At 55.5% G+C, this 22,056-nt stretch overlaps 1 protein-coding gene across 2 annotated transcripts; it reads right to left on the reverse strand.

Moving 5' to 3' along the window:
• Positions 1–1,857: 1,857 nt before the first annotated feature.
• ZNRF2 (zinc and ring finger 2) lies at positions 1,858–20,412 on the reverse strand. Of its 2 annotated transcripts, XR_473655.3 has the most exons (6): positions 19,665–20,412; positions 6,855–6,950; positions 5,481–5,586; positions 4,760–4,834; positions 3,238–3,551; positions 1,858–2,849 (listed from the first exon to the last, which is right to left on the reverse strand). XR_473655.3 is itself a non-coding variant. In XM_001381490.4 (5 exons), the coding sequence occupies exons 1-4, from the start codon at positions 20,113–20,115 to the stop codon at positions 4,777–4,779; spliced, it is 711 nt and encodes a 236-aa protein (XP_001381527.1). In that variant the 5' UTR covers positions 20,116–20,410; the 3' UTR covers positions 1,858–2,849; positions 4,760–4,776. The 2 variants fall into 2 exon arrangements, 1 of the variants encoding a protein (XP_001381527.1); XM_001381490.4 differs by lacking the exon at positions 3,238–3,551 and having other exon boundaries at positions 19,665–20,410.
• Between the last annotated feature and the right edge of the window lie 1,644 nt (positions 20,413–22,056).

Genomic DNA, 22,056 nt, shown 5'->3' on the forward strand with positions numbered 1-22,056 from the left:
ATGGCGCTCGACAAGGTTCATTACGCATCCCTTATAGCATGGAATGTTACTAAACAACCTAAATCTAAACGTGCTCCTCCGATTGCGTCCTGGCAGGCTGTCCCAAACGCCGACCCTCTGAAGCTTCACACGTCCAACGTTACGGTTGTTTGTATGGAAGGGAACGCGGGAAGAAGACCAGACGGCAAGCATGTCGCCAGCTGTTACTGTTCATCGATACACGTCAATATGCATTTGTTTGGGTTCCGGGGTGCCATTTTCCCTCAAAAGCTACCTTCTCGTTTCTTTCTGCCTTCAAACGTTTTGATGCTTTGGCAAAGCCGGCTGGAAGAAGAGTGGACGTGGCTTCACGGTGAACCAGAGGGGGATGGGCTGTTTCTCCTTCGTTTTCCCCGCAGAGCCGAGGCCCCCCTTACCGGTACCGACGGAAGGATCAATCTCTTGGCGCACACCGAAGGCTGATGGATAAAACCGCTCTTCGGGAAGGGCTCCTCAGCTTCTCCAGCAGGGCCGTCTGACCGCTCAGCAGCCGATGCTCAGAGGGTCATTGGAGGCTGCCACGGAGGTGGGGATGCCCGGGAAGGTCTCTGGTTCTCCTCCCTCACGAGGGCCGTAGCTGGGGGAGTGAGAGGGCGTTAGGGCATGAACGTGACCCGAATGCTTCTGCTGAGCTTCCCTTGAAGGGGAGGCAGCATTTCCGAACCAATAACTTCCGTTTCCGTCGTAGCGTCGGGGCCAGGCAGCGTCCTGAGGAAGCAGCTTTCTCAGGGCTTCAAGCCGGGGATGTTGAGTTTGGGTCAGGCAAAGACTGCAGCAAGAGAGATTTGGATGGCAATTCCCTTCCAAAAGCTCGCTCGGGGTAAAGATGGGAGGTGCTGGGCCCGAATGTTCTTTGATGCTTCCTGGCGGTGTGACCCTCAGCCTAGCCCTTACCGCTCTTCTGCCTTACACGGTATTGATTCTACGACGGAAGGTGAGAGTTAAAAAGCCTAGTGAGCAGCCACCTATCCAAGGAGGAAGGAGTGAAAGGGGGAGGGGGCGCCACTCCATCCATGCTGCCGTCAAACACTCCAGGAAGGGGCGATCCCTGGAGATCTGGAAACCTCAGAATTTGCCTGCCCAAAGGGCCAAGTCTGAGTGCGCTCCCTGCGTCAAAGGGGTCGAACCCCAGCTAGGGCGACGCCACCACCCGTTCCCTTTGTTTGGTCTCAGCATCCGCTTTACTTCGGGGCAGGGTGGATGCCAGTGAGCGGAGGAAGGCTCCGAGGGAGCCGGCGCCCAGGGCCGGGGATGCTATTTGGAATGGAGTCTCACTGGCCGCACGGAGCGCTCTCGCGCGTGGCACGAAAGCCAGTGCCTTGGCCTCCCGCGCTCGTCCCCGGCGCACTAAAGGACTCCCCTGTGAAGCGAAACGCCACCGACGGTCCAGCCTGGGACCACCTTTAGGAGCAGCGCCGTGGGCTGTCCTAGGGCTCGCACACGGACGGACGCTGTGCTCGGCTCTCCCGCTTGGCCGTGGGAAGGCAGCCCAGGAGAGGCCTCCGTCCGGGCCCGCCGGATCACTTACAAGTCTCAAGTCATTTGAAAAGAAACTTTCTCAGCGTTCTGGGACACCCTCACTGGGCGCCCCACAGCTGCTGTCAGAAAGGAAGGGGAAGGCCGCCCTCCGCCCCGCCTGCCCGCCCGCCGCTGGGGGGAGGGAGGCAGCGCTCAGAAGCCAGGCGAGGGCCATTTAATGAGGGGGGCCACGGCGGCGGCCCACGATTGGCCGGCGTGGGGCGGGCGGGCACCGCCCGTGAGGGGAGGAAGGCAGGGAGAAAGAGCCCCTTTTCTCCTAGTGTAAAGCATGGAGAGGTCTTTGTGGGAACCGGTATTTATTTATTCACATAATTTCCTCCGCACATTCCCTACAGGACTGTTTAAAGCCTGTCAATGAACACACAGCACAGTGACGACACATTAATAAATTAGAAGGAACAGAATCTCCGCACTGGTTGGCAAAGGATCAAATGCTCATCTCCAGATTGCCTGGAAAACCAAAGATGCAAACTGCTAGGAATCTGCCATGCCAATTCAATTCTGATTAAAAAAAACTATAAAATGTTCTGCAAATTATCGTGAGCTCCGTCCCAACGGCATCTGAGGAACTGGAAAACGGCCCCCGGCCCTCCCCCGAGTTGTGGAGTTGTCAGTTTGCCCCCCCAGACAGGCAGACTGGAGATGGAAGTACAGAAAAGAAGGACCTGAAAACAAAAGATACCCGTTACACAGGATTCCCCGGGCCGGGCGGGCCGGCAGCACTCAGAACTGGTCCTTGGGGAGGAAGTTGCATAGCTGCACGGGGGCTGCCGCCGCGCTGCGGCCAGGGAGGAAGGAGGAGGCCTCCGCCGAGCTGGTCTCTTGGGGGCCTCCTCCTGCTCCGTCCGCCCCTCGCCTCCTTGGGGGCGGGAGGGAGGCTCTTTCCCCCGCTAGAAGGGCAGCTGGAGGCCGGCATGGCGGCTTCGGTGAGGATCGGAGAATGCAGAAACGAACGCCCAAACCCCCAATCCACTGACCGCTCGAGGGGACGTAGAAGAAGTAAATCCACTCTGAAATGAGTTCACTTTGGCGTCGGAATACAAAACGTTTACCAACAGTAACTAGGGGGAGATGAGACGGAGGGATGTGCAGCATCGTCAGAATCCCTGTGTTTGGGGCACCGAGTTCTGGGCCGTGCGAGGGTCCTGTCTGTCCGACCCCTCGCCCATCGCCCACCTCGCTGTGCTCCGGCCCTCAGACGGTTTCTGGCTGCAGGTGGTCTTCCCCAGACAGGCGGGCGTCCTCATCTTCTCCTGTGTTTTTCCAAACACCTTGAAAGACAAGAAAACCGGCTAAAACGCAAACCCGACCCGCGAGCAGACACGGTCCTCCCGGGACGCCCCCCGTGCCGCCAGCTGAGCAGCCCCTCCGTCCTCCCACCGGCCGGCTCGAGCCCCAGGAAGGCCCCTCAGGTATCCTCGTGGCTCTCTGGGTCCTCCATTCACCGACACTGTCAGACTGACAGAATGCTGTCATGCCTTCTTCACCCTCTTCCCTATGGATCCTCTTCGGAGCCTTAACCTCCCCGTGCCGGACGGGCTGCCTTAAGAAAGCTGAGAGGGACCGAGGACTGCCCGAGAAGAGCCCCTCGTCTAGGCTTGGTCACTCTCGGGGCCATCTGGGGACAGGCTCAGGGCTCTGCAGGGGCTACGCGCCTACCTGGGGCCGCCTCCGTCCATCGTCTGCAGCCGGCTGACTGAGGGGGAACAGAGGGACCTCCTCGGACAATCAAGCACCTTCTCTATGTCAACTTCTGGATTCGACGCCAGAGAGCAGCAGGGCAGAAGCCTAGCGCTCGCCCGGCTCGGGAACCACGCAGCCTCCCAGCTCAATCCTCATTTTACGGACAGAGAAACCAGCCCTCCAATGGGAGGTGAGCCCAGTCTCTGGCTCCCTGCCGCTGCCCTGCCTGGACCAGTTCTTTGGGGTCCTTGGTGCCCCCTCAGAAAAAGGCTCTGAATGTCTAATGTGAACTAGGCAGGAGAACCAAAGAAACCAATTATATGGAGATAAAAAAATGAGCCAAATTTTAAAATTGAGATGAAGAATCCAAACAGTTTGGCTTCCCTGGCAGCCCAGGGAAGGTGATGCCACTGGCAGGGCCAAAGGAATGATGCTCACTCCTTCCTTCTCTTCCCTTCCTTTCCTTCTTCCTTCCTCCCTCCTTCCCTCCTTCCTCTCTCTTCCTTTCTTTCCTTCCTTCCTCCCTTCCCATCTCCCTTCCTTCCCTCCCATCTCCCTCCCTCCCTTCCTTCCTTCCTTCCTCCCCTCCCATCTCCCTTCCTTCCTCCCTCCTTTCCTTCCCTCCCATCTCCCTCCCTCCCTTCCTTCCTTCCTCCCCTCCCATCTCCCTTCCTTCCTCCCTCCTTTCCTTCCCTCCCATCTCCCTCCCTTCCTTCCTTCCTTCCCTCCCATCTCCCTTCCTTCCTCCCTCCTTTCCTTCCCTCCCATCTCCCTTCCTTCCTCCCTCCTTTCCTTCCCTCCCATCTCCCTTCCTCCCTCCCTCCCTTCCTTCCTTCCCTCCCATCTCCCTCCCTCCCTCCTTCCTCCCTCCCTTCCCTCTCATCTCCCTCCCTCCCTCCCATCTCCCTCCCTCCTTCCTTCCTTCCTTCCTTCCTTCCTTCCCTTCCTCCCTTCCTTCCTTCCTTCCTTCCTCCCTCCCTTTCCTTCCTTCCTTCCTTCCTTCCTTCCTTCCTTCCTTCCTTCCTTCCTTCCTTCCTTTCCTTCCTTCCTTCCTTCCTTCCTTCCTCCCTCCCTCCCTTCCCTCCCTCCCTCCCTTTCCTTCCTTCCTTCCTTCCTTCCTTCCTTCCTTCCTTCCTTCCTTCCTTCCTTCCTTCCTTCCTTCCTTCCTTCCTTCCTTCCTTCCTTCCTTCCTTCCTTCCTTCCTTTCCTTCCTTCCTTCCTTCCTTCCTTCCTTCCTCCCTCCCTTCCTCCCTCCCTTCTTCCCTTCCTTCCTCCCTTCCTCTCCCTTCCCTCCCTCCCTTCCAGGCTGGGCTCTCCGGGACCAGAAGGAGCTGCCCCATCACAAGCTGGCGCTCAAAGACCAGGGCGCCTGGCAGCCATCGAGTCGGTGAAGGATTTTTCAAATTAGCCAAAAAGGAAACGACACTAAAATGGAAAATTCTGGGCTGGCTTATTTTAAAAAGAAACGCACTAGGGGAGATGGGAAAGAGCTACGTACAAACAGGAGTCGGACGCTTAATCTGAAGGGTGCTCAGGACACGACCGATTGACTTCAAACCACTCGTCTATGCAGCTGCAAAGAAAGAGCCAGAGAGTTAGGCTCCTCTGAAGCACGCGGGCGCCTTTTCTGTCGGGGGGCGCACAACAGGCCACGGGGGGCTCTTTCAGTCCCCGGGCGGGTCACGGCCCTCCTTGAGATGGGGCGAGGGGAAGGTCCTGTCAGCAGAACCCCCAAAGCCCTCTGGAGGATGGGCCGGCGAGGCGGGAAGGGCGCGGCGCCCGGATTCCCATCAGTCTAGAGGGCTAAAGGGGAAGAATGGAGGAGGGGAAGCAGAGCGGGTGGACGTGCACTCCTGGGAGAACTCCATTAGGACTGGGAGGAGAGGAGGGGATGGCTGGGGGTGGGGGGGTCACACCAGCTTCCTGGCACGGCTTAAGTAACGGGGCCTTTAACCCAGCATCTGGCCAAGTCTGATGGGAAGGTGAGAGCGATGTAAGCCAGGAGGGAGCTCCGGGTTGGACCATTCAGGTCCTCGGAGTTCCCCCGAGAGCCATCGGGTGTAGACGGCACGGAGGGGGCCTCGAACAGGGGGAAGCCGTCACCCCTGCGCATGCCGTCCATCTGCGGCCTGGAAGGTGGTCTCGGCCGGGCGGGGGAGGGGCTCCTGGAGGGAGGGAGAGTCAGAGGGGGAAGGGAGGGCCAGGCCCGTGGGACGCACCCTTTGTGGTAGATGCAGAGACAAGGCAGCCGGGCGATCGTGTCTCCCTGCAGCAGCTCTTCCAGGCAGATCGCACATTCTCCAGCATCCTTACTTAGCACATCCTCTAGAGCAAGAAGAGAAGAGAACTGAGGAGGCGGCAACGGCCACGTCCCGAGCTGCGGCCACGGGACGGCCGGGGAGGCCGCCAAGTCCAGCCCATCCCTTGGCGACAAGCCGGAGGCACACGGAGGGGGAACTCGGGGCCGCGACTCCCGCCGTCCAGCTCTCGGGACAGCCTGCTGCGGAAAGGCTTCATTTGCTTTGGCCGGATGGTCCGAGCTGGGGGCAAGAGGCGGCCTCAGCAGCCCCGGCCGAGAAGTCCTCCCTCCTCGCCCCTAGCTCTGGACCTCTGTGCCAGCCCAACACCAGGCCGGGGCAGGCCCTTTGGGGTCCTTCCTCAGTCTCGCTCCAGCTGCCCCAGAGCTGGCATTTCTGGGGCCCGCAGGCCCCCCGGCCTTCCCGACACCCTGGGGGACATGGGCTCACTGAGCCACCTCGAACCCGAGGCCTCAGAAGGGAGTAAAAATAAGGCGACCCTCCTCCAGCCCTGGCCTGAGTGAATGGCAACACCTAGTGGCCAAATGTGGCTTCGGGGACAAGGCCCTCCCCGCCTCTGGCTGGGGGAAGTCTTTGCATGGCTGGGTTTGTGGCAAATTAGTCATGCTTCTGTTCCCTTTTTTTTGAACCCTCACCTACTGTGCATCGGCTCTAAGGCAGAGGAGCGGTCAGGGCTAGGCCATGGGGGTCAAGTGACTTGCCCAGGGTCACCCAGCTGGGAAGGGTCTGAGGCCAGATTGGAACCCAGGACCTCCCATCTCTAGGCCTGGCTCTCCACCCACTGAGCCACCCAGCTGCCCCCCCCCCCTTTAACTGACCCAAGTGGAATAGCAGAATTCTGGAGTGAAAAGGGATCACCTGACTCCTTTTTAGCATCACCAGAGCAAACATTTTTAAGAACAAAGCTATGTGGGCCGCCTCTGCCTTGACACCTCCTCGTGTCCCAGGCTCTGTTCTGACCCGCAGGGCGCTTTCCCACCTAAGCCATGGCCGCCCAGGGCAGATCTACGGCACCGCAGAGCAGAGGCAAAGCGGGCTCTTCTGCATCCCCGCTGCGGGCTGAGCCCGTCCAGGCGTCCTTCAGGGCACCTCCGGCCACACGAACAGTGGCGTCTGTGCTCCTCTTCCTGCCTAACTGCTCTGGCTTTCGGGGATTCTCTGGGGGGGGAGGGGATGCGGGCCGCCCCTTTTCCCCTTAGACAGAACTTGGCCACTTGGATTTTGTTTTTCCACACACAGATCCTCCAGGCTCGCCTCAGGGAAATCGCAGCTCACCGTTATAGGTTATCCTTGGCTTGGTTAGACACATCACGAGATGTAAATCCATTTCGTCGGAAGGTACGAACTTGGAGCACACGGGGCACTTGAAACCTAGAAGGGAGAAGGGAGAGCCGTGAGTTTCCTCCCGGCCTCTGAAGCTGGGACAGACGCGGGAGGACGCCTGGAGGAGGCCAGAGGTGGAAGAAACCAACCCAGGGTGGGTGGAAGGGCCTGACACCTGGGCAATGGCTGCCCTTGACCGGCGCGGGCTTCCCCATCCCATCAGGTGATTGTGTTTAATCAATTCTGTGGCTTCAGAAGTGCACAAGAGACATCAAGAAGCACCCCCAGCCCACAGCTTTCCCCTTGATTGGAAGCTAAGTGGTGACTTTTCTGCTCCCTCCCCAGAGAAATAAGGAAACAAAGGCTCCTTAGCCTCAGGCGCTCCCTTCACACAGCGGGCTCTGAATCTTCATCGCTGGCCCTAGAACATTCCGCCACCTCTGGGCGCCATCGCCTGCTTGGCCGCCACCCACTTCTCCAGTTGTTTCCCATTCTTTGCTCCCCTCCCCCACCCCCAAGGCAGATGCTAAGGAAAAAAAGAGGGTCCAAAGAGAAGGACAGAGATCCCTGCCCGGCCTTAAGCTAAAAGGCAGCCTGGCCCTGCCGTGCCTGTTTGAAGCACTCCCCTCTCTGAGCTCTACCGCGGAGAGCCTTGGCCCAAATCTTGGCTCCTAACAGCAAATCCCTCAAACGAGGGACTCGGTAAGCGCATCAGAGCAGGCACAGACACCTAACCTGCTGCTCCAGAAGCAGGTTCCTGGCTGGCAGGAGGCAGCACGAAGCCCTGGCCCCAGAGAGGATGCTGGGAGCCCGTTCCCTGCCTGCCCATCTCCAGGCCCCCCGTGAACCCCGGGCAGGTTAGTAGAGAAGGTCAAAGACTCAAAGCAGAGGACCCCTGTGCAGCACTGATTCTAAGACAGAAGGACATGATCAAAGCCAAGCCGACACTATCTAGTAATGCATTGCCCGGCACTGTCCACCAGAGTTCCACCTGGACATTCGTGACGGAGCAGCGCCTTGGAAAGGGGTGACAGGCTCATTACCAGGACGCTGGAGAAGTCCTTCTGGCTACAGCATCCTAAGGAAGCTGTCCAGGGGCTCCGGCCATCTTCGCGAGCGTCCGTCCTGACCAGAAATAAGCCTCCATGCTCCTCTAGCTGGCCGCCTGTCTTCGCTGGCAATGCCCCTGGGTGGGGGGCCTTCAGCTCCCATGGAATGGGCAGGCAAAGAGGGCGCCTGCTGGCTCCCTGGCAAGATGCGCGGGACCCCAGCTTCGAGCCGGACGTAGGCCAACCTCCTCTTCTAACCCTACTGAAGTCCTTTATTCCTTCCTGCATGAGTATCTCATGACCCAAATGACGCCTCTCTGGTCAGAAATCCATTCCTTCTGCAGCAATGGAGGAAGTGAGCCCCCGCCCACACCCCCGGAATCCCTCTCTCCAGGCTGCTGACCCAAAGACCCGCCCACACCGAAGTATGGCAGCGCTACCGGGGCGGTAAAAAGGATAAGGAGATCGCCCACTTATTACTGGAGAACCACCAGAAGTTCATGAAATACACCGTTGGGTCCTAAAGAATACTGAAGAATTTCAGAGACACGTGAGAAACTCGCACCCGCCTACTGTCCAAAGGAACAAAAACCCAAGCCCAAGTCTGTACTCCCCACTTTGCGCCCCGCCCCCATCACTAGGACCATCACCATCATTTCTGAAGGAGGCCCTCGGGCCAAACTAGCTGAGGATGAGGCCTCCTTTGAAGGATTCTCACGGGTGTCACGACAGTTCTTGTCTTTGCCCACTGCTCTCTCCCAAATCACCCGAGGAACTGGGCCTGTTGGGGTCCCCCGTGAGTGCAGGGAGCAGGGAGGCCCACACCCTTTCCCCAAATATGCCATGAAGAGGGGATAAACACAGTGCTGTGACCCAGGGATCAGGGAGCATCCGATCTAACAAGCCGCGAACTGTTCCAGGCAGAGTTCGGACACAGGAGACAACAAGCAACCCATGCATAGGGCATAAATGCAAGCTAAGTAGGGGTGCATGAAACAAAAGCACCGGGGCCTTTTCCTCGATCATGTGGACTGGGCACGGATGGCCCTCGGCCCTGGAGAAGGAGCTCAAGGTCTCCCTTTTGGGACCCAAAGCCTGCCTGCCCTACCCTAACTTTCTAACTACCAGGAGGAAGAGTAAATCTGCTGAGGTTAATTATGTACATGCTATTACTGAGCCATGTGAAATGAATTACTTTAGCTGGGGAGGGGATAGTGATACAGCAATATTATTTTTATTTATTTGCTTGTTTATTTTAGGCCCTTACCTTCCACCTAGAACATATATGGTGTATTGGTTCCAAGGCAGAACAGCTTGCTAAGGGAGAGGCAATGCCCAGGGTCACCCAGCTAGGAAGTGTCTGAGGCCACAGTTGTACCCGACTTCCCTTCTTTGGGTCTGACACTCAATCCACTGAGCCACCAGCTGCCCTCAGCAATAATACGTTTAAAAACTGACATGTATAAGAAGCTGATAAATTTTTTTATAGGATCTGAAGGGCTTTATTTCCTTCACAATATTCTTCCATGGTTCCATGATTCATGATCCCCCCCCCCCCCCCCTGGAGTTGACAAGTAGTTCCACAGGGTTATCCATGTTCAAAACCTATTTCCATGCTATTCATATTTACAGTAGAACAGCAAAACCCCAATCCTGTCTCCATCAAACCACATGATCAGTCTTATGTTTTTCTTCTGTGTTTCTGTTCCCACATTCTTTCTCCTAAGTTTTCCTGGATTGTCCTGGATCATTGTATTATTACTAGTAGCAAAGTCCATTACATTTGATTGTGCTACAGTGTATCAGTCTCTGCATCAGTTCCTCGAGGTCTTTCCAGTTCACATGGAATCCCTCCAGTTCATTATTCCTTTCAGCACAATAATATTCCATCTCCAACAGATATCACAGTTTATTCAGCCATTCCCCAGTTGATGGGCACCCCCTCATATTCCAGTGTTTTTTTTTGCCAGTACAAGAGTGTAGCCATAAATATTTTTGTACGAGTCTTTTCCCTTATTATCTCTTTGGGGTACAAACCCAGCAGTGCTATGACTGGATCAAAGGGCAGAGAGACCCTTTGGGCATAGTTCCAAATTGCCAGTCAGAACGGTTGGACCAATTCACAACTCCACCAACATCACAACTCCACCAACAATGTTTTGGTGTCCCAATTTTGCCATATCCCCTCCAACATTTATCACTTTGCTATCATATTGGTCAGTCTGCTAGGTATAAGGCGGTACCTCAGTTGTTTTAATTTGCATTTCTCTCATCAGGAGGTATTTACAGCATTTTTCATGTGCTTATTAAGATAGTTCTGATTTCATTCTGTGAAAACTGCCTGTTCATGTCCCTTGGTAACATGTTTTAGAGACTGCAGATCCAAGTCTGAATTCCATCTCTTGTAGGGACAGATCTCCCTCCTGCTCTCCCTCTGACACCAGGTTGTTTGATTAACTCTATAAAGTTTTTGATTCTATGAGGTCAGTTAGCTGAACCAAAGATTCTTAAGTACATGAGCTACCCATATCCATTCCCAGGAAAATAAGCACTGACTGTGCCTTTGTCTTCTTCTGTGTTCACACAACAAAACAAATATTGATTTGATCCAACTTGAGTTTCTGTCCAATTAAATCAACCAATGAACGCTTCAAAGGAGGGTTGATTTTTTTCTTTATTGTAAAATTAACTCAAATCATTAATAATGAATTACTCTCATACTAGATTATAAATAAGATAGGGGTTCTGTTTTAATATTTTCATAAATGCATTAATATAATTAAATATTATTTTATCACCTCTAGAAAAAGTCTTAAGTTTTTTCAAATAGGAAATCCCTGCACTTCTCATTTGCCACCAATCACCACCTAGGTAGAGAAACTTTAGGGCCCGCTCTTGCTCACACTCCTTGCAGGCTCCCACTAGCACTTGTTTTTTCTCATATCATATTTAAAATATTAAACCCTTTTTATGTTCTAATTAATGAGCAATAGACTTTGAAATGGTGTCATTATGAAGACCAGAATTTGAAAGGTCAATTATAGAATGAGGGAGGCTAAGTGGAAAGCAGTGAAACTTTACTTTGTTTCTCACTTAGAGCAATGCCAGAAACAACTCATGGGTACCCTGAGAGCTGTAGTTTCATGAAAACTGTCTTAGTGATTCTGGAGTGATGTGAATAGGACTCAGGTCTGATTTGTACTCCTTCTTGTCTCTTTAAATTCTGATACTGGGGGCAGCTGGGTAGCTCAGTGGATTGGGAGTCAGGCCTAGAGATGGGAGTTCCTGGGTTCAAATCTGGCCTCAGACACTTCTCAGCTGTGTGACCTTGGGCAAGTCACTTAACCCCCATTGCCTAGCCCTAACCACTCTTCTGCCTTGGAAACAATACACAGAATTGATTCCAAGATGGAAGGTGAGGGCTTACAATAAATAAATAAATGAATGAATGAATGAATATATAAATTCTGGTATTTCCATTACCAAGACAAATATATGGGCCCAGTGGCTTCACCAAAAACTGCCAAATATGAGGGGTCAAAGCAGGTCTGGATTTGCTATTAAATCAGCCTCACTCCTCAATAAAAAACTAGCCCAGTCCTGAAATGAAAACCAAAGCAACAAAAATTCACTGAGGAAACATGAAGTTAAGGGAAATGAATGAAGATGACGGTGCCACACTGCTTCTCAAAGGCCCTCCCAAGGAGGGAGAAAAGCTATCTAGTGTGCAGTCAGATCACGTAAGAAAGCACTCCCCACCAAGGAGACTTAAATGCTGTGGGGAAGAGCCGGCAGAGACACCCCCTAACACAAAAGAGCCAAAAGAAAAGGCCACAAGCAAGTAAAGAAGATCACTGTGGAACAGACACGGGGTACCCTGGGAGGAGGACCCTCGCGCATCAGGTCATGTGTTAACATCCTGGGACTCCATGGGCAGGTGCGGTCTACAAAGATTTCACTAAGGTCTGCGAGATTAAAAACATCCTCATGCAGCCAAAAACTTTGTCACTTGCATTTGGTTGAAATACTGACCCTCATAATTCACTGCAGGAGGAAAGCAGAGGAGCAGGGGCAGGAAAAAAGAGGAAACCCCAAAGCAGAAGCCAGGCTTCACGAACAGATGCACCAAGAGCAACAGCCTTTGGCCACTCAGGCTCAAAATTCACTCTGGTTTACCAGCTGTTTCTATTCCACAGAAACAGAGCTGTACTAGGAGCTGAGGGGAAATTGGACGGGTTCCCGTGACTTATCCTTCCAACCAGCTGAAAGCTATCGATTGGCTATTGTCTCTAACATCACCAAATGCCACTTATTCTGGCTTTGTTCCATTAGACTTACTACATAACCAACCATGTAAATCTGTTGCCAACTTTATGGGCATTTAGGGTATGCTAATGAGGAAGCACAATCAAAAAATTAGGATTCCAGCTGAAGAAAAATGCCTTGATTTTAAATTTGGATTTTTATTTTTGTCTTTTGAACAAGAAATCAGATGACATGCAATTCTGAAGTTTCCCCATTTCACTCTCAGTTTCTAGACTATCAGAACATAAGGTATATTTTTAATATTACCCAAAAGGTCATGTTTTAGATTTTTATTTTTGTAAATCCTTACCTTCCATCTTGGAAACAATACTAGGCATTGGTTCCAAGGCAGAAGAGTGGTAAGGGCTAGGCAGTGGGGGTTAAGTGACTTGCCCAGGGTCACACAGCTAGGACGTGTCTGAGGCCAGGTTTGAACTTAGGACCTCCCATCTCTAGGCTTGGCTCAATCCACTGAGCCACCCAGCTGCTCCCCAGGTTTTAGGTTTAAAATAAGTCAGAACACTAGCAATACTGACTTTGAAAGAAATCTATCCTTTTAACTGCAATAAGAATGAGCCCACACATGGACTTTCCATATTTAAGGTTAAAACTTCAGGAACTCCTCAGGGAAACCCCAAAGGAGTCCAGATTTTCAAAATAAACTGAAGGCTGCTTATAATTCCCTACAAAATTTCTAAAACAGCCAATCTCATTTTTAATGACCCCGTAAGGATCTCAAGCAAAAACTGAACATTCACACCCAACTTCTCAGAAATGCTTTGATTTCATTTTGTCATCAAAACGAAGCCAATAGAAAATGTTTCCCCCTTAAACTAGAAGGCCAGACTTCACTCTTTGGGCTCCTTTTCCTCACACCAACTTCCCACCAAGGTTGGGTTCCAATTTAATTTCAGCCTTCATCTTTTCCCTAAGGATCAGAGACCTGGTCAGGTCACGAGCTGTAAAATGCAACAGACTATCAGGGAAGAAAAGCTGCTGGCAAAGAGGAGAAACCAAAAGAAATTACTTTCTTGGCAAGCGAGTTCTCTCTCCATGTGAGCTCCAAACGACGCCAGGTTATTTTAAGTCCCCATTAATTTTTAATTATATTTTAATAATTACTGTCTACACCTAGCAGTAGTTTTCCATGTTATGAATGATTTGGTTTTTTTAGAGCAAGATACAATTCTAATCCTGAGGGTTTCAGCAACCACATTCCTGACTTTACACAAGGGCGCAGCCCCATTTTACAGAACAAAAAGACATTCCTAAAGCAACCCATTTTTTGACAAAAACAAATCGTTTTCAAAAACGTGTGAATGGACCACAGCAGTCAATGGGTAGGAACTCCAGCATAAACTGGACAGCCAGGAGTAACCCTCATCCTACTGGCTCGGTTCTGTCAAGGCCCTTATTGCTAAAGGTCACCAATTACGCTCAGTTCATGGTTGTTTTCATGAAGTCAAATCATCGACTGTCAGAAAACCCCCAGTTTTCTGGGATGACACAATGGCAACAACTCAATCCCAGCTTCCCCCTAAAGGGCGCAGCCCTGAGGCGCCCCTGCAAGCAGGGCTGGTGGTCTGGACCTCCCTCTTCCCCAAGTCAGTCCAGTCCAAGGGAAGGCCAAGCTCCTCTGGACTTCCCTCTGCCAGCGCACGCTGGGCTTCTGGTTTTCATCTCCACAGATGACAAAGAAAGCCAAGCAGGGCTCGCCGGCCTGGTCAACGGATCCCTTCTCGATGCTGTCGCCTCACTTTCCTCTGGGGCTCCGGCCTGGCCTCCCGGATGACTGGTCCTGCAGCTCCAGTCGCCTTTCAGATGGTGGCTCTCCTCACATCCTCCAGTGGCCCACCAGCAGGCCTCGGGGACCCACGGCTCTTCCCCTGGGCCTCATGCCCTCCAGGCCACTGGGGTGGATACAGGCCTTCCATAAGTGGGCTCCTTCCTACCTTTCCAGGCTTCTAAAACCTCCATTACAGCCTCCACCCCCAGCCGACCCCAGTCCATCTCCCACCTGCAGGGACATTCAAAAGGTGGAGAAAAGCCAAGCAGAGAGGCCAGCCCAAGACAAAGGGAAGCCCAGGGTCGGGAGGGCTCTGCCTAGCCCTCTGGGGGCGGGCCCTGAATGGCCTCTCTGGGCCCCCCCAGGCCCTGAGGAGGGGGGGGGGGCTCCTCAGGGGTTCGGCCTATTAATTATTCAGAGAATTCATCAACCCTACCCAGGAGCAAAGGGCTTCTGGAGCTCCCCCAGTTCATGAAAATTTCATCACGGACACTAACCACAATCCGTACTTTAGCCACACATTCAAGCCAGGCTTTGGCAGAGGCAAGGCCTGGAGCTGCCATTTCAGCCCCCTTTCAGGTTTCCAGGTTTCATGTCAAGTCTGTATTTTTCCTCTGAGCCTCGGCCTCAGGTGCAGGAGCAGAAAAGGCCAATCCTGTAAAAGCCGAGGCCGGCTGGAGGCCGGTTCAGACTTCCCTCCGTTCCCGGAGGAGGAGGAAGGCCGAGAATGGCTCCGCTGAGGTCCCTGCCAGCTCTTTCCCCGTCTCTGGGGCACTCTTCTTTCATCCTAGATGGGGGTGTTCTGAGAAAGCTTTTTAAAGGCCGTCCCTGAGGAGGATGGAGGCAGCCGCCAACAAGGGAGCCACCGCTTCCCGGAGATCTTCCAGGGCAAGACGCCGCCGACACCGGATCTCCTGAGCCGCTCTGAAGCTCCGGGAGGCCTGGGCCCACCCCAAGTGCCTGCCCAGGGCGGGCAGCCCCCATCACGGAACCTGTTTGCCCCTCGGTCACTGGGGAGAAGAGCAGCGCCAGAGGGCCCACCGGGGACAAACATGGCCACGTGCTCCGCAGTGCCCGGCCCACAGCAAGCCCTATTGATCTACATGGGACAAAGACGGGAGGCAGGAAGGGCTTGGGGAGAGGGGCAGAGGACCGTGGGCCTCCTCCCAGGGTCAGCGCACAGCCGGACAACAGTCTGCCGGGCGTCCCCTGAACCCCTTCTGACTGTCAGCCGAGAACAAAGGAGGGGCGGCCCAAAGGGCCCCACATCAGGCCTCGGTGACAGCAAGGAGAAGAATGAAAGTGGAAGCAGAGAACGGAGAGAAACGGGTTCAGCCCTCGCCACGCTGGCACCTGCCGGGGAGGGCTGCGGACAAAGCAGCCATCCGGGGCTAAGTCTAGGTGAGGGAATGAATGGCCCTGCGGGGAAGCGGGGAGGCCCAGGGCTGCCACAGGCCACTCCAGGACAGCCAGGTGGGGCGCACGGGCGGCGGGCGGCTCCTCAGCCCCAGGCCGGCACAGGGGAGGCGCCGGGGAGTCCAGGGCTGCGGGAGGCCGCCGGGAAGGCCGCGCATGGGCACTGCTAAGGCTCCAGAGGGCGGGTGTGAGGCCGATTCCTGAGGGAGCCCAGCGCGCCGAGCTCCTGTTCCCAAACGCCCGACGGGGCCTGCCACATCCGTGACGCCACTTCTCTTGGCAGCGGTTTCTAAAGGTTCCTGGTGAGAGGCGGCTGCCGCTGGCCTGGGAAGCTTTGCCGCAGCTCCTCAGGTTTGCCAGACTTCAGGCCCACTCGGGCCCCTGGTCCATGTCCTGTTCTTAAATGCGCCTCAGCACCAGTCGCCGCCTTCTTCGCCTTGGACCGCTGGGAGAAGCTCTGCAGCCTGCAGCTCCGGGCTTTGGGGATCTGCCCTGGAGTGTAGACCGGCGGCCCCAGGGAGGCAGATCCAAACAGTCCGAGCGACTGGTCTTCCTCCAAACATGGGAAAGTTGCCCAGCAGGACGCCTGGGGGTCCAGGACAACGGTCTCCCCACGGGGAGCCCCAGGGGGCAGGGGAGCCCCAGGGGGGCACTGAAGCAGCAGCTGTGGGACAAGAAAGTCTCTCCTGGGGCTCCTTAATGAAGAGGACCTTGAGGGGATCCCCTGGCCCAGCCTGGGGCTATTTAGAGCCAATCAGCCCCCCCAAGGCCCACCTGGTCTAGGGGTCCTCCTTTCCATTTCTCCATGCTGGCTCTAGGCTGAAGCAGGGCGCCTCCACCACCCGGACAGAGCAGGGATCAGGGAGGCCCCGGCCTCTTCTGGCAGGCTGGCCAAGCCCTGCCCGAGGGAGGGATCCTGGAAGCCCAGGCCCCTGGTGCCATGGCCAGGATGGGGGAGCCACTCACTGGCCTCCGGGCCGGCTCGAATGGGGATGACTCTCAGATCCCCCATCAGCTCTGTGACCAAGGGAAGCCCGAGGCCAAACCCACATCAGGCAGCCCTCCTGCCTTAGTCAAGATCCACACAGAACGGAGGCCAGAGACTCAGCAGGGCCTAAATCCTTCCCACACTTCTTGCCCATTTTCCTTCCTAACTTCAACAGAGATCCCAGGGAGACCCTGAATGCCAACCAAAACGCCATCAAAGTCCAAAATCCCCAAAGAAGGTTCAGTGCCATGGACAGGCCCCCCTCCCCCAGCCCTGGCCCCTTTTGGGGCATTCTCAGCACTCCCAGAGGGATTACAGATGAGGAAACGGAAGGCAGGCAGGGTTAAATGACTGGCACAGGGCCACCAAGCCCAGCAGGCCACCCATGGCCCCATCTACTTGGATGGTACTTTATGGCTACCAGCCAGAGGACCTCCTGGAAGCCATCATTCAGGCCTTCCAGCGGCCTCCAGCTTCATCAGATCCACTTCTGGTCAAGCTCAGCTCTGTGGGCTGCTGTGGTTCTCCTTTTAGGAGGAAGTGAAGGCAGCAATGCCTGGGTCAGCTCTGGGCCAAGCCCTTCATAAACTCAGCCCCAGAGGGAGGTGCTGCCACTCACCCCACTTTACAGGAGGAGACTGAGGCAAACAGAGCCTTGTTCTCACTGGTTCCTTTTGGCCTCCTGCTTGCCTTTGGGTGCAATCTGCAGCTCCTTCACTCCAGTTGGACCAAACTGACCCCTGGAAGCTCCAGGCCACCCCTCCCCCCTCCATCCCCACCTCTGCTTGGCACAGGAAACAGAACCCAGCCACCTGATCTTTGGCAAAGTGGGACCCTGGAAAGCAGCCCAATAGGCCTGGGTCCAACCACTCCCAGCCCTGAGGCAGAGGTCTATCAGAGGGAAACAATCTATATTAGAGGTATCAGAGATACACATCACATAAACCAGTGGTCAAAGGAGAGGGGGGGCAGCCAGGTGCTGGAGGGATTGTGAGAAGATAGATGCACTAGTACATTGTTGGTGGAGCTGAGGGGGGGGGAGGACTATTTAGAAAGCCATTTGGAACTGCAAGGGAGAGTGCTACAAAGGGCCAGTGACACTCCAAAACATGGATAGCAGCACTTCTGGGAAGAGTGAGGAATGAGAGACTAAGCAGAGGCCTAGCACTGGTAGCAGGGACAGAGAAACCACCCCAGTGACCACAGGGTAAAGGGAAAGCCCCAAAGTCATGTGACCAAACAGAAAGGCCAAGCAGGGCACCCCTGGCATGGGGGGAGGGGGGTGTCACCTTGGGGGGGGGGGTCTCCAGGAGGTGAAGGAATGGAGATAATCAAATAAAGTAAATAAAACAGAAAAAGAACAGAAAAGTCAATAAAAACTTATAATAAAAGAGCTACAATAAAGGCTGAGTGTTTGATGAGCTCATCAGCAGTTCAATGAAAAGATCACTAAAATCTCTTTATGTCACATTCCTAGTGAAGGGCTCATCTAAAATGAAGGGGGGTGGCCCTTGGCAGCAGAATGGGTCCCCTTTCCTCTTTTTCCCCCTCATAGAAGTCCTCCCCTCCCCCCACTGTCTGCCCTTCCGGGTAGCCATTACAGTTCCTCATAAGAGTAAACTCAACTAGGCGCCTAAAAACCTCCAATTACCCTGGAGAGGAGGGCCTGAGGGGTGGGTGGGGCTGTCACCTGCTGATTGGCTCCTCCCTCGACCCCCCATTGGTTCAGCACCCTCCCTTGTGACTCCCCAATTTTGTTGTTTCCAGCTTTGGATTGGGAATGTAACTTATGTCTATTAAGGAAGAAAACACTCCCTGCACAGCCAAGTTGTCACAATGGACTCTTCTCTGTAATCAGACTCAACAGAAAAACTTGAAAAAAGGTAATTTGATGACATGAAAACAGTAACTGCCCACTTTATTCTTCTATCACTGTCTGGCTGAATTGTCCTCTAGCACGACTTCCTATAGCATTAAACCACGAGGCCAGCCACTGCGGGGTCTGACACATTTGTGGCTGTCAACAGGAAATGCATTTTCTTGTTCCAGGCAAAATGAAATGACAAAAGCTGTCCCAAGCCCAGCAAGTCACCAGGCTTCGTTTATACGGAGTGTGTGTGTGTGTGTGTGTGTGTGTGTGTGTGTGTACTTTGTGTATATCTGCTGCATACAGACTTCAGGAGAACTATTTAGGATGAGAACAGGCTTGAGCTCAGCATTTCCCTTTTGAACTTATACTCATTAGAAAACTGAAACGAAGAGCCAGCTTTATGCTAACCTCTTGTGTCGGTTACACTCAAGAGGAATAATTCAACAGGTTTTAAGATTCTTCTTCTCCCCCCCCACAAGAACGCTGGCTGGACCCACCTTCCTCCAGTTTCTTTCACACACACACAAGGCTTAGCTGTCTAGAACACCTGAGGACAACTGGATACATTTGCTCAGAGGGTGGCTTCTCTGAACCTGGTTTCAAGGGGCCGTTAAGCGTTTCGAAATGGAGCCGAATCCCACACAGGGCTATAGACAAAGGATTTTCCATTCCCCCCCCCCAAAGTATCATCCCCTAATTTTAAATCAACCCCCAACTTCCTTTTTCCACACGAGCCTTTCCTGTACACCAGCCACTTTCCCGTGTCCTTTTTAAGACATTATCTCGGTCAAAGGAACAAGAAAAAAAAAAGAGTATTTCAAGAATTTTGTTTCCAAAATGTTGGCAATACGGCTAGGAGAAGAACCATAGTGACCCATGCTCTGCTCATTCTAAAGTATGGAAGTGCAAAGGAGAAATTCCGGCGGGGGCATGAATCTTCCAAGAAAAGTGTAAAGACTCCCTCCCTCAGCCACCTGCCGGGCTTCCTCTGAGGCCGTCTCCTTCTCCCGCCCCTCCCAGCCCAAGGCTGTCAGTTTCACCCCACGGGGGGTCTCCTCAGTCTAGACATCTACCACCCCAGCGCCGGGCTGTCAGTTTCACCCCGCTGGCTAGGGGGGCTCCCATTCCAGGACCCCGACCTAGTACTACAGTACGTTTCACCCCGCGGGGAGTCTCCCCCATTTTCCTGTCCAATCACTCCGCCGCCCCCACTCGGCGCACGTGACATTTTCGGGACAGCTGCCAAAGTTCCTAGGGGGCCCCTAAAAGCCGGGGGTCCAATTCTCCCCTTCCCCTACCTGGCCGGGGGTCCAGGAACAGCGCGCACGTGCCGCGGGCGGGTACTCACCTCCAAACATGTGCGGGGAGAGGTGCGCGGGTAGCGAGCCGATGACGAGGCGGGGCCCGGCGGCGGCCGAGCGGCCCTCGTCCGAGGTGCTATTCACCGAGTCCTGTGAGCCGTACGGGCCACTGCTACTACTGCTGCTTGGTATGTGGAAAGCAGATTGTGCTGTGCGGGCAGGGCCGACACTGCTGCTCCCACTGCCGCCACTGCCGCCACTGCCGCCACTGCCGCCCAGAGAGCGGGCGCCCCCCCGGGTCCCCGAGGCCGAGCCTGAGGCGGCTGAAGCTGAGGCTGAGGCTGGGGCTGGAGCTGGAGCCGAAGCTGGGGTCGGGGCTGGGGCCGGGGGTGCGGGCGCGCGGGCCCGGGCAGCGCCGCCAGTCGGGGGTAGGTCGGAGCCCGAGTAGGCGCGGGCGCGGCCGTTGGCGGCAGCCGGAGCGCTCTGCTTGGCGCCCATGGCCGGGCCGGGCCGGGCCGGAGCCTCAGGTGGGCCGGAGCCGCCGCGCCCAGGAGCCGCCGCCGCTAGGTGAGGCCGCTGTGCCCTCCCTGGGCCTCGGCACCGCCTCCTCCTCAGCTGGGCCCAGGACGAAGAGCGCCGCCTCCGTCGCTGCTCTCACCGCCGCCTCCGCTGCTGCTCCCGCCGCTGTCACCGCCGCTGCCGCTGCTGCTGCCTCCGCCACCAGCGCCGCCGCCGCCGCCATTCTCCGCGGCCGCCGCCTCCTCCTTCTGTAGTCTCCGCCGCCCCAGGCCTGGGGGGAGGCGCCCGCCCGCCCGCCGCCGCCGCCGCCGGGCCGCCTGCCCCCCGCCCCCGGCTCCGCCCCCTCCCGAGCGACGCCCCACCCGCGACTCCCGGCAACCGCCGCCGCGCCCCCAGGAACGTGCAGCCGCCGGGGCCAAGTGCGAGGGCGGCGGGGGGGTGGTGGGAACTTTGGCCGTTGGCGTGCGAGGGAGCCCCGAGAGGGGGAAAAAATAAGGCCGTCCTGTCCATTGCCGGCTGCTGACGTCCATTCTCTTTTGGCGTCACTATTCGGTTTCCAGGAACCTACTTCTCCCCCACACTAATCTCCGACCCCCGGACTTCCCACCCCTCTGCCCAGCGAAGGTACAGTCCGCTCAGGAGGAACCAGGGCTGGCTGAGCGGCTGACGGACAGACCTCTGTCCCGCCCCTTTCATCTGCCACTCCACCCCCCCACACCCCCCCGCTCCGCCGAAGTTGAGGTACAATCCGCCCCCTAGGGCTTACCGCTGGCAGGGCGGGATGATGGACAGGCCTTTCTAGCCCCACCCCCTGCCCTCCAAGGTGAGCGGTCCTCGGACACAGTGCCCGCCCCTTCCGCGGGCCGAGCACTGATTGGCCGGAGGCCGCAGCTGGTCTGTGGCCCACCCCCAATTGGAAGCGCCCTTCCTCCGGGACCCCCCACGGCGAACACGTGGTTCTTGGTTGGGGAAGCTGCTTTTGGGAATTGCTTTGTGTGTTTTGCGGAGTGTCTGGGGATAGTGTTTAGTTTATCGGAAACTCCTCCGGCTTTGGGGCGGTGCCTTGGAAACGTAGGACGTAGGCTTTGGATTCAAATTCACACTGGGTGGAGGTAGCCGAATGACCTTGGGCGAGCCCGACCGCCCATTTTGTCTCCCCCATTTAGAGGTCAGGGGATGTCTTTCTTTGCCCCCCATCTCGGACCTGGAAACTAGTAGGCGTCTAAATAGTGCTTATTGCCCGAGCAACCCAACTCCCTTGTCAAATTAGGAGGCTGGGCTAGACGAACCCCGCAAAGCGATCTGGCGGCCACCCTGTGTCTGAAACTTGGATCCATGCCACGGGGGCATCCTGGGAGGGCCCCTGCCCCGCCCAACGGATCCTAGAACCCCATGGTTTACTCGCTTTAATTCTACGAGCGCTTATTAAGCGCCAGGCACTGTTATCTGTAAGCTAACACGGCTTCTGGGTGAGCTTACAGATAAAGTCTCATTTTGCGGGGGTCCAAAAACGAATCCGCAGGAGGGACTAGCCCGCCAGGCTCGGAGAAATGTCCGTCTCCCCCTGGGCACCTTCCCCCGGGCCCCCCAGCACTGCCCTCTGGCGCCAGGGAGGCAAGTGAAAGCCTTCCAGATCCCGGACAGGCGGGTACTCTTCTGCGTTTTCTCTCCCCGGGACCGAACGCATCCCAGCTCCTGGGGGGAGGGGAGGGCTTTTCTAGCCTGGTTCTCACCTTCGTGGGCTCGGTCCAGGCTCTTCTAAAAATCGGGGCTCAGAGCCGGACCCAAACTGCTCTGGCAGACCTTGGACGTGACTCACAAACCTATTTCCTTTAAGTGCTAATGAAAAGTTCGCGGGGATAAACTCGACCGCGTGAGCCCCAGCCGGAGCCCAGTAATCCCTTCCGCGAGCCTGCAGGT

The sequence above is a fragment of the Monodelphis domestica genome, chromosome 5, assembly GCF_027887165.1.
Source record: "Monodelphis domestica isolate mMonDom1 chromosome 5, mMonDom1.pri, whole genome shotgun sequence".
NCBI classification, from domain to species: Eukaryota; Metazoa; Chordata; class Mammalia; order Didelphimorphia; family Didelphidae; genus Monodelphis; species Monodelphis domestica.

Bases quoted from the DNA above. Each gene is read 5' to 3' on its own strand.
- ZNRF2 (XM_001381490.4), bottom strand. From the start codon at position 20,115: ATGGGCGCCAAGCAGAGCGCTCCGGCTGCCGCCAACGGCCGCGCCCGC. The intron at 6,951-19,664 runs GTGAGTACCCGC...TCTCCCTTCTAG, and splicing joins CTCCCCGCACATGTTTGGAG to GTTTCAAGTGCCCCGTGTGC. The intron at 4,835-5,480 runs GTGCGTCCCACG...CTTTCTTTGCAG, and splicing joins CTCTGCATCTACCACAAAGG to CTGCATAGACGAGTGGTTTG.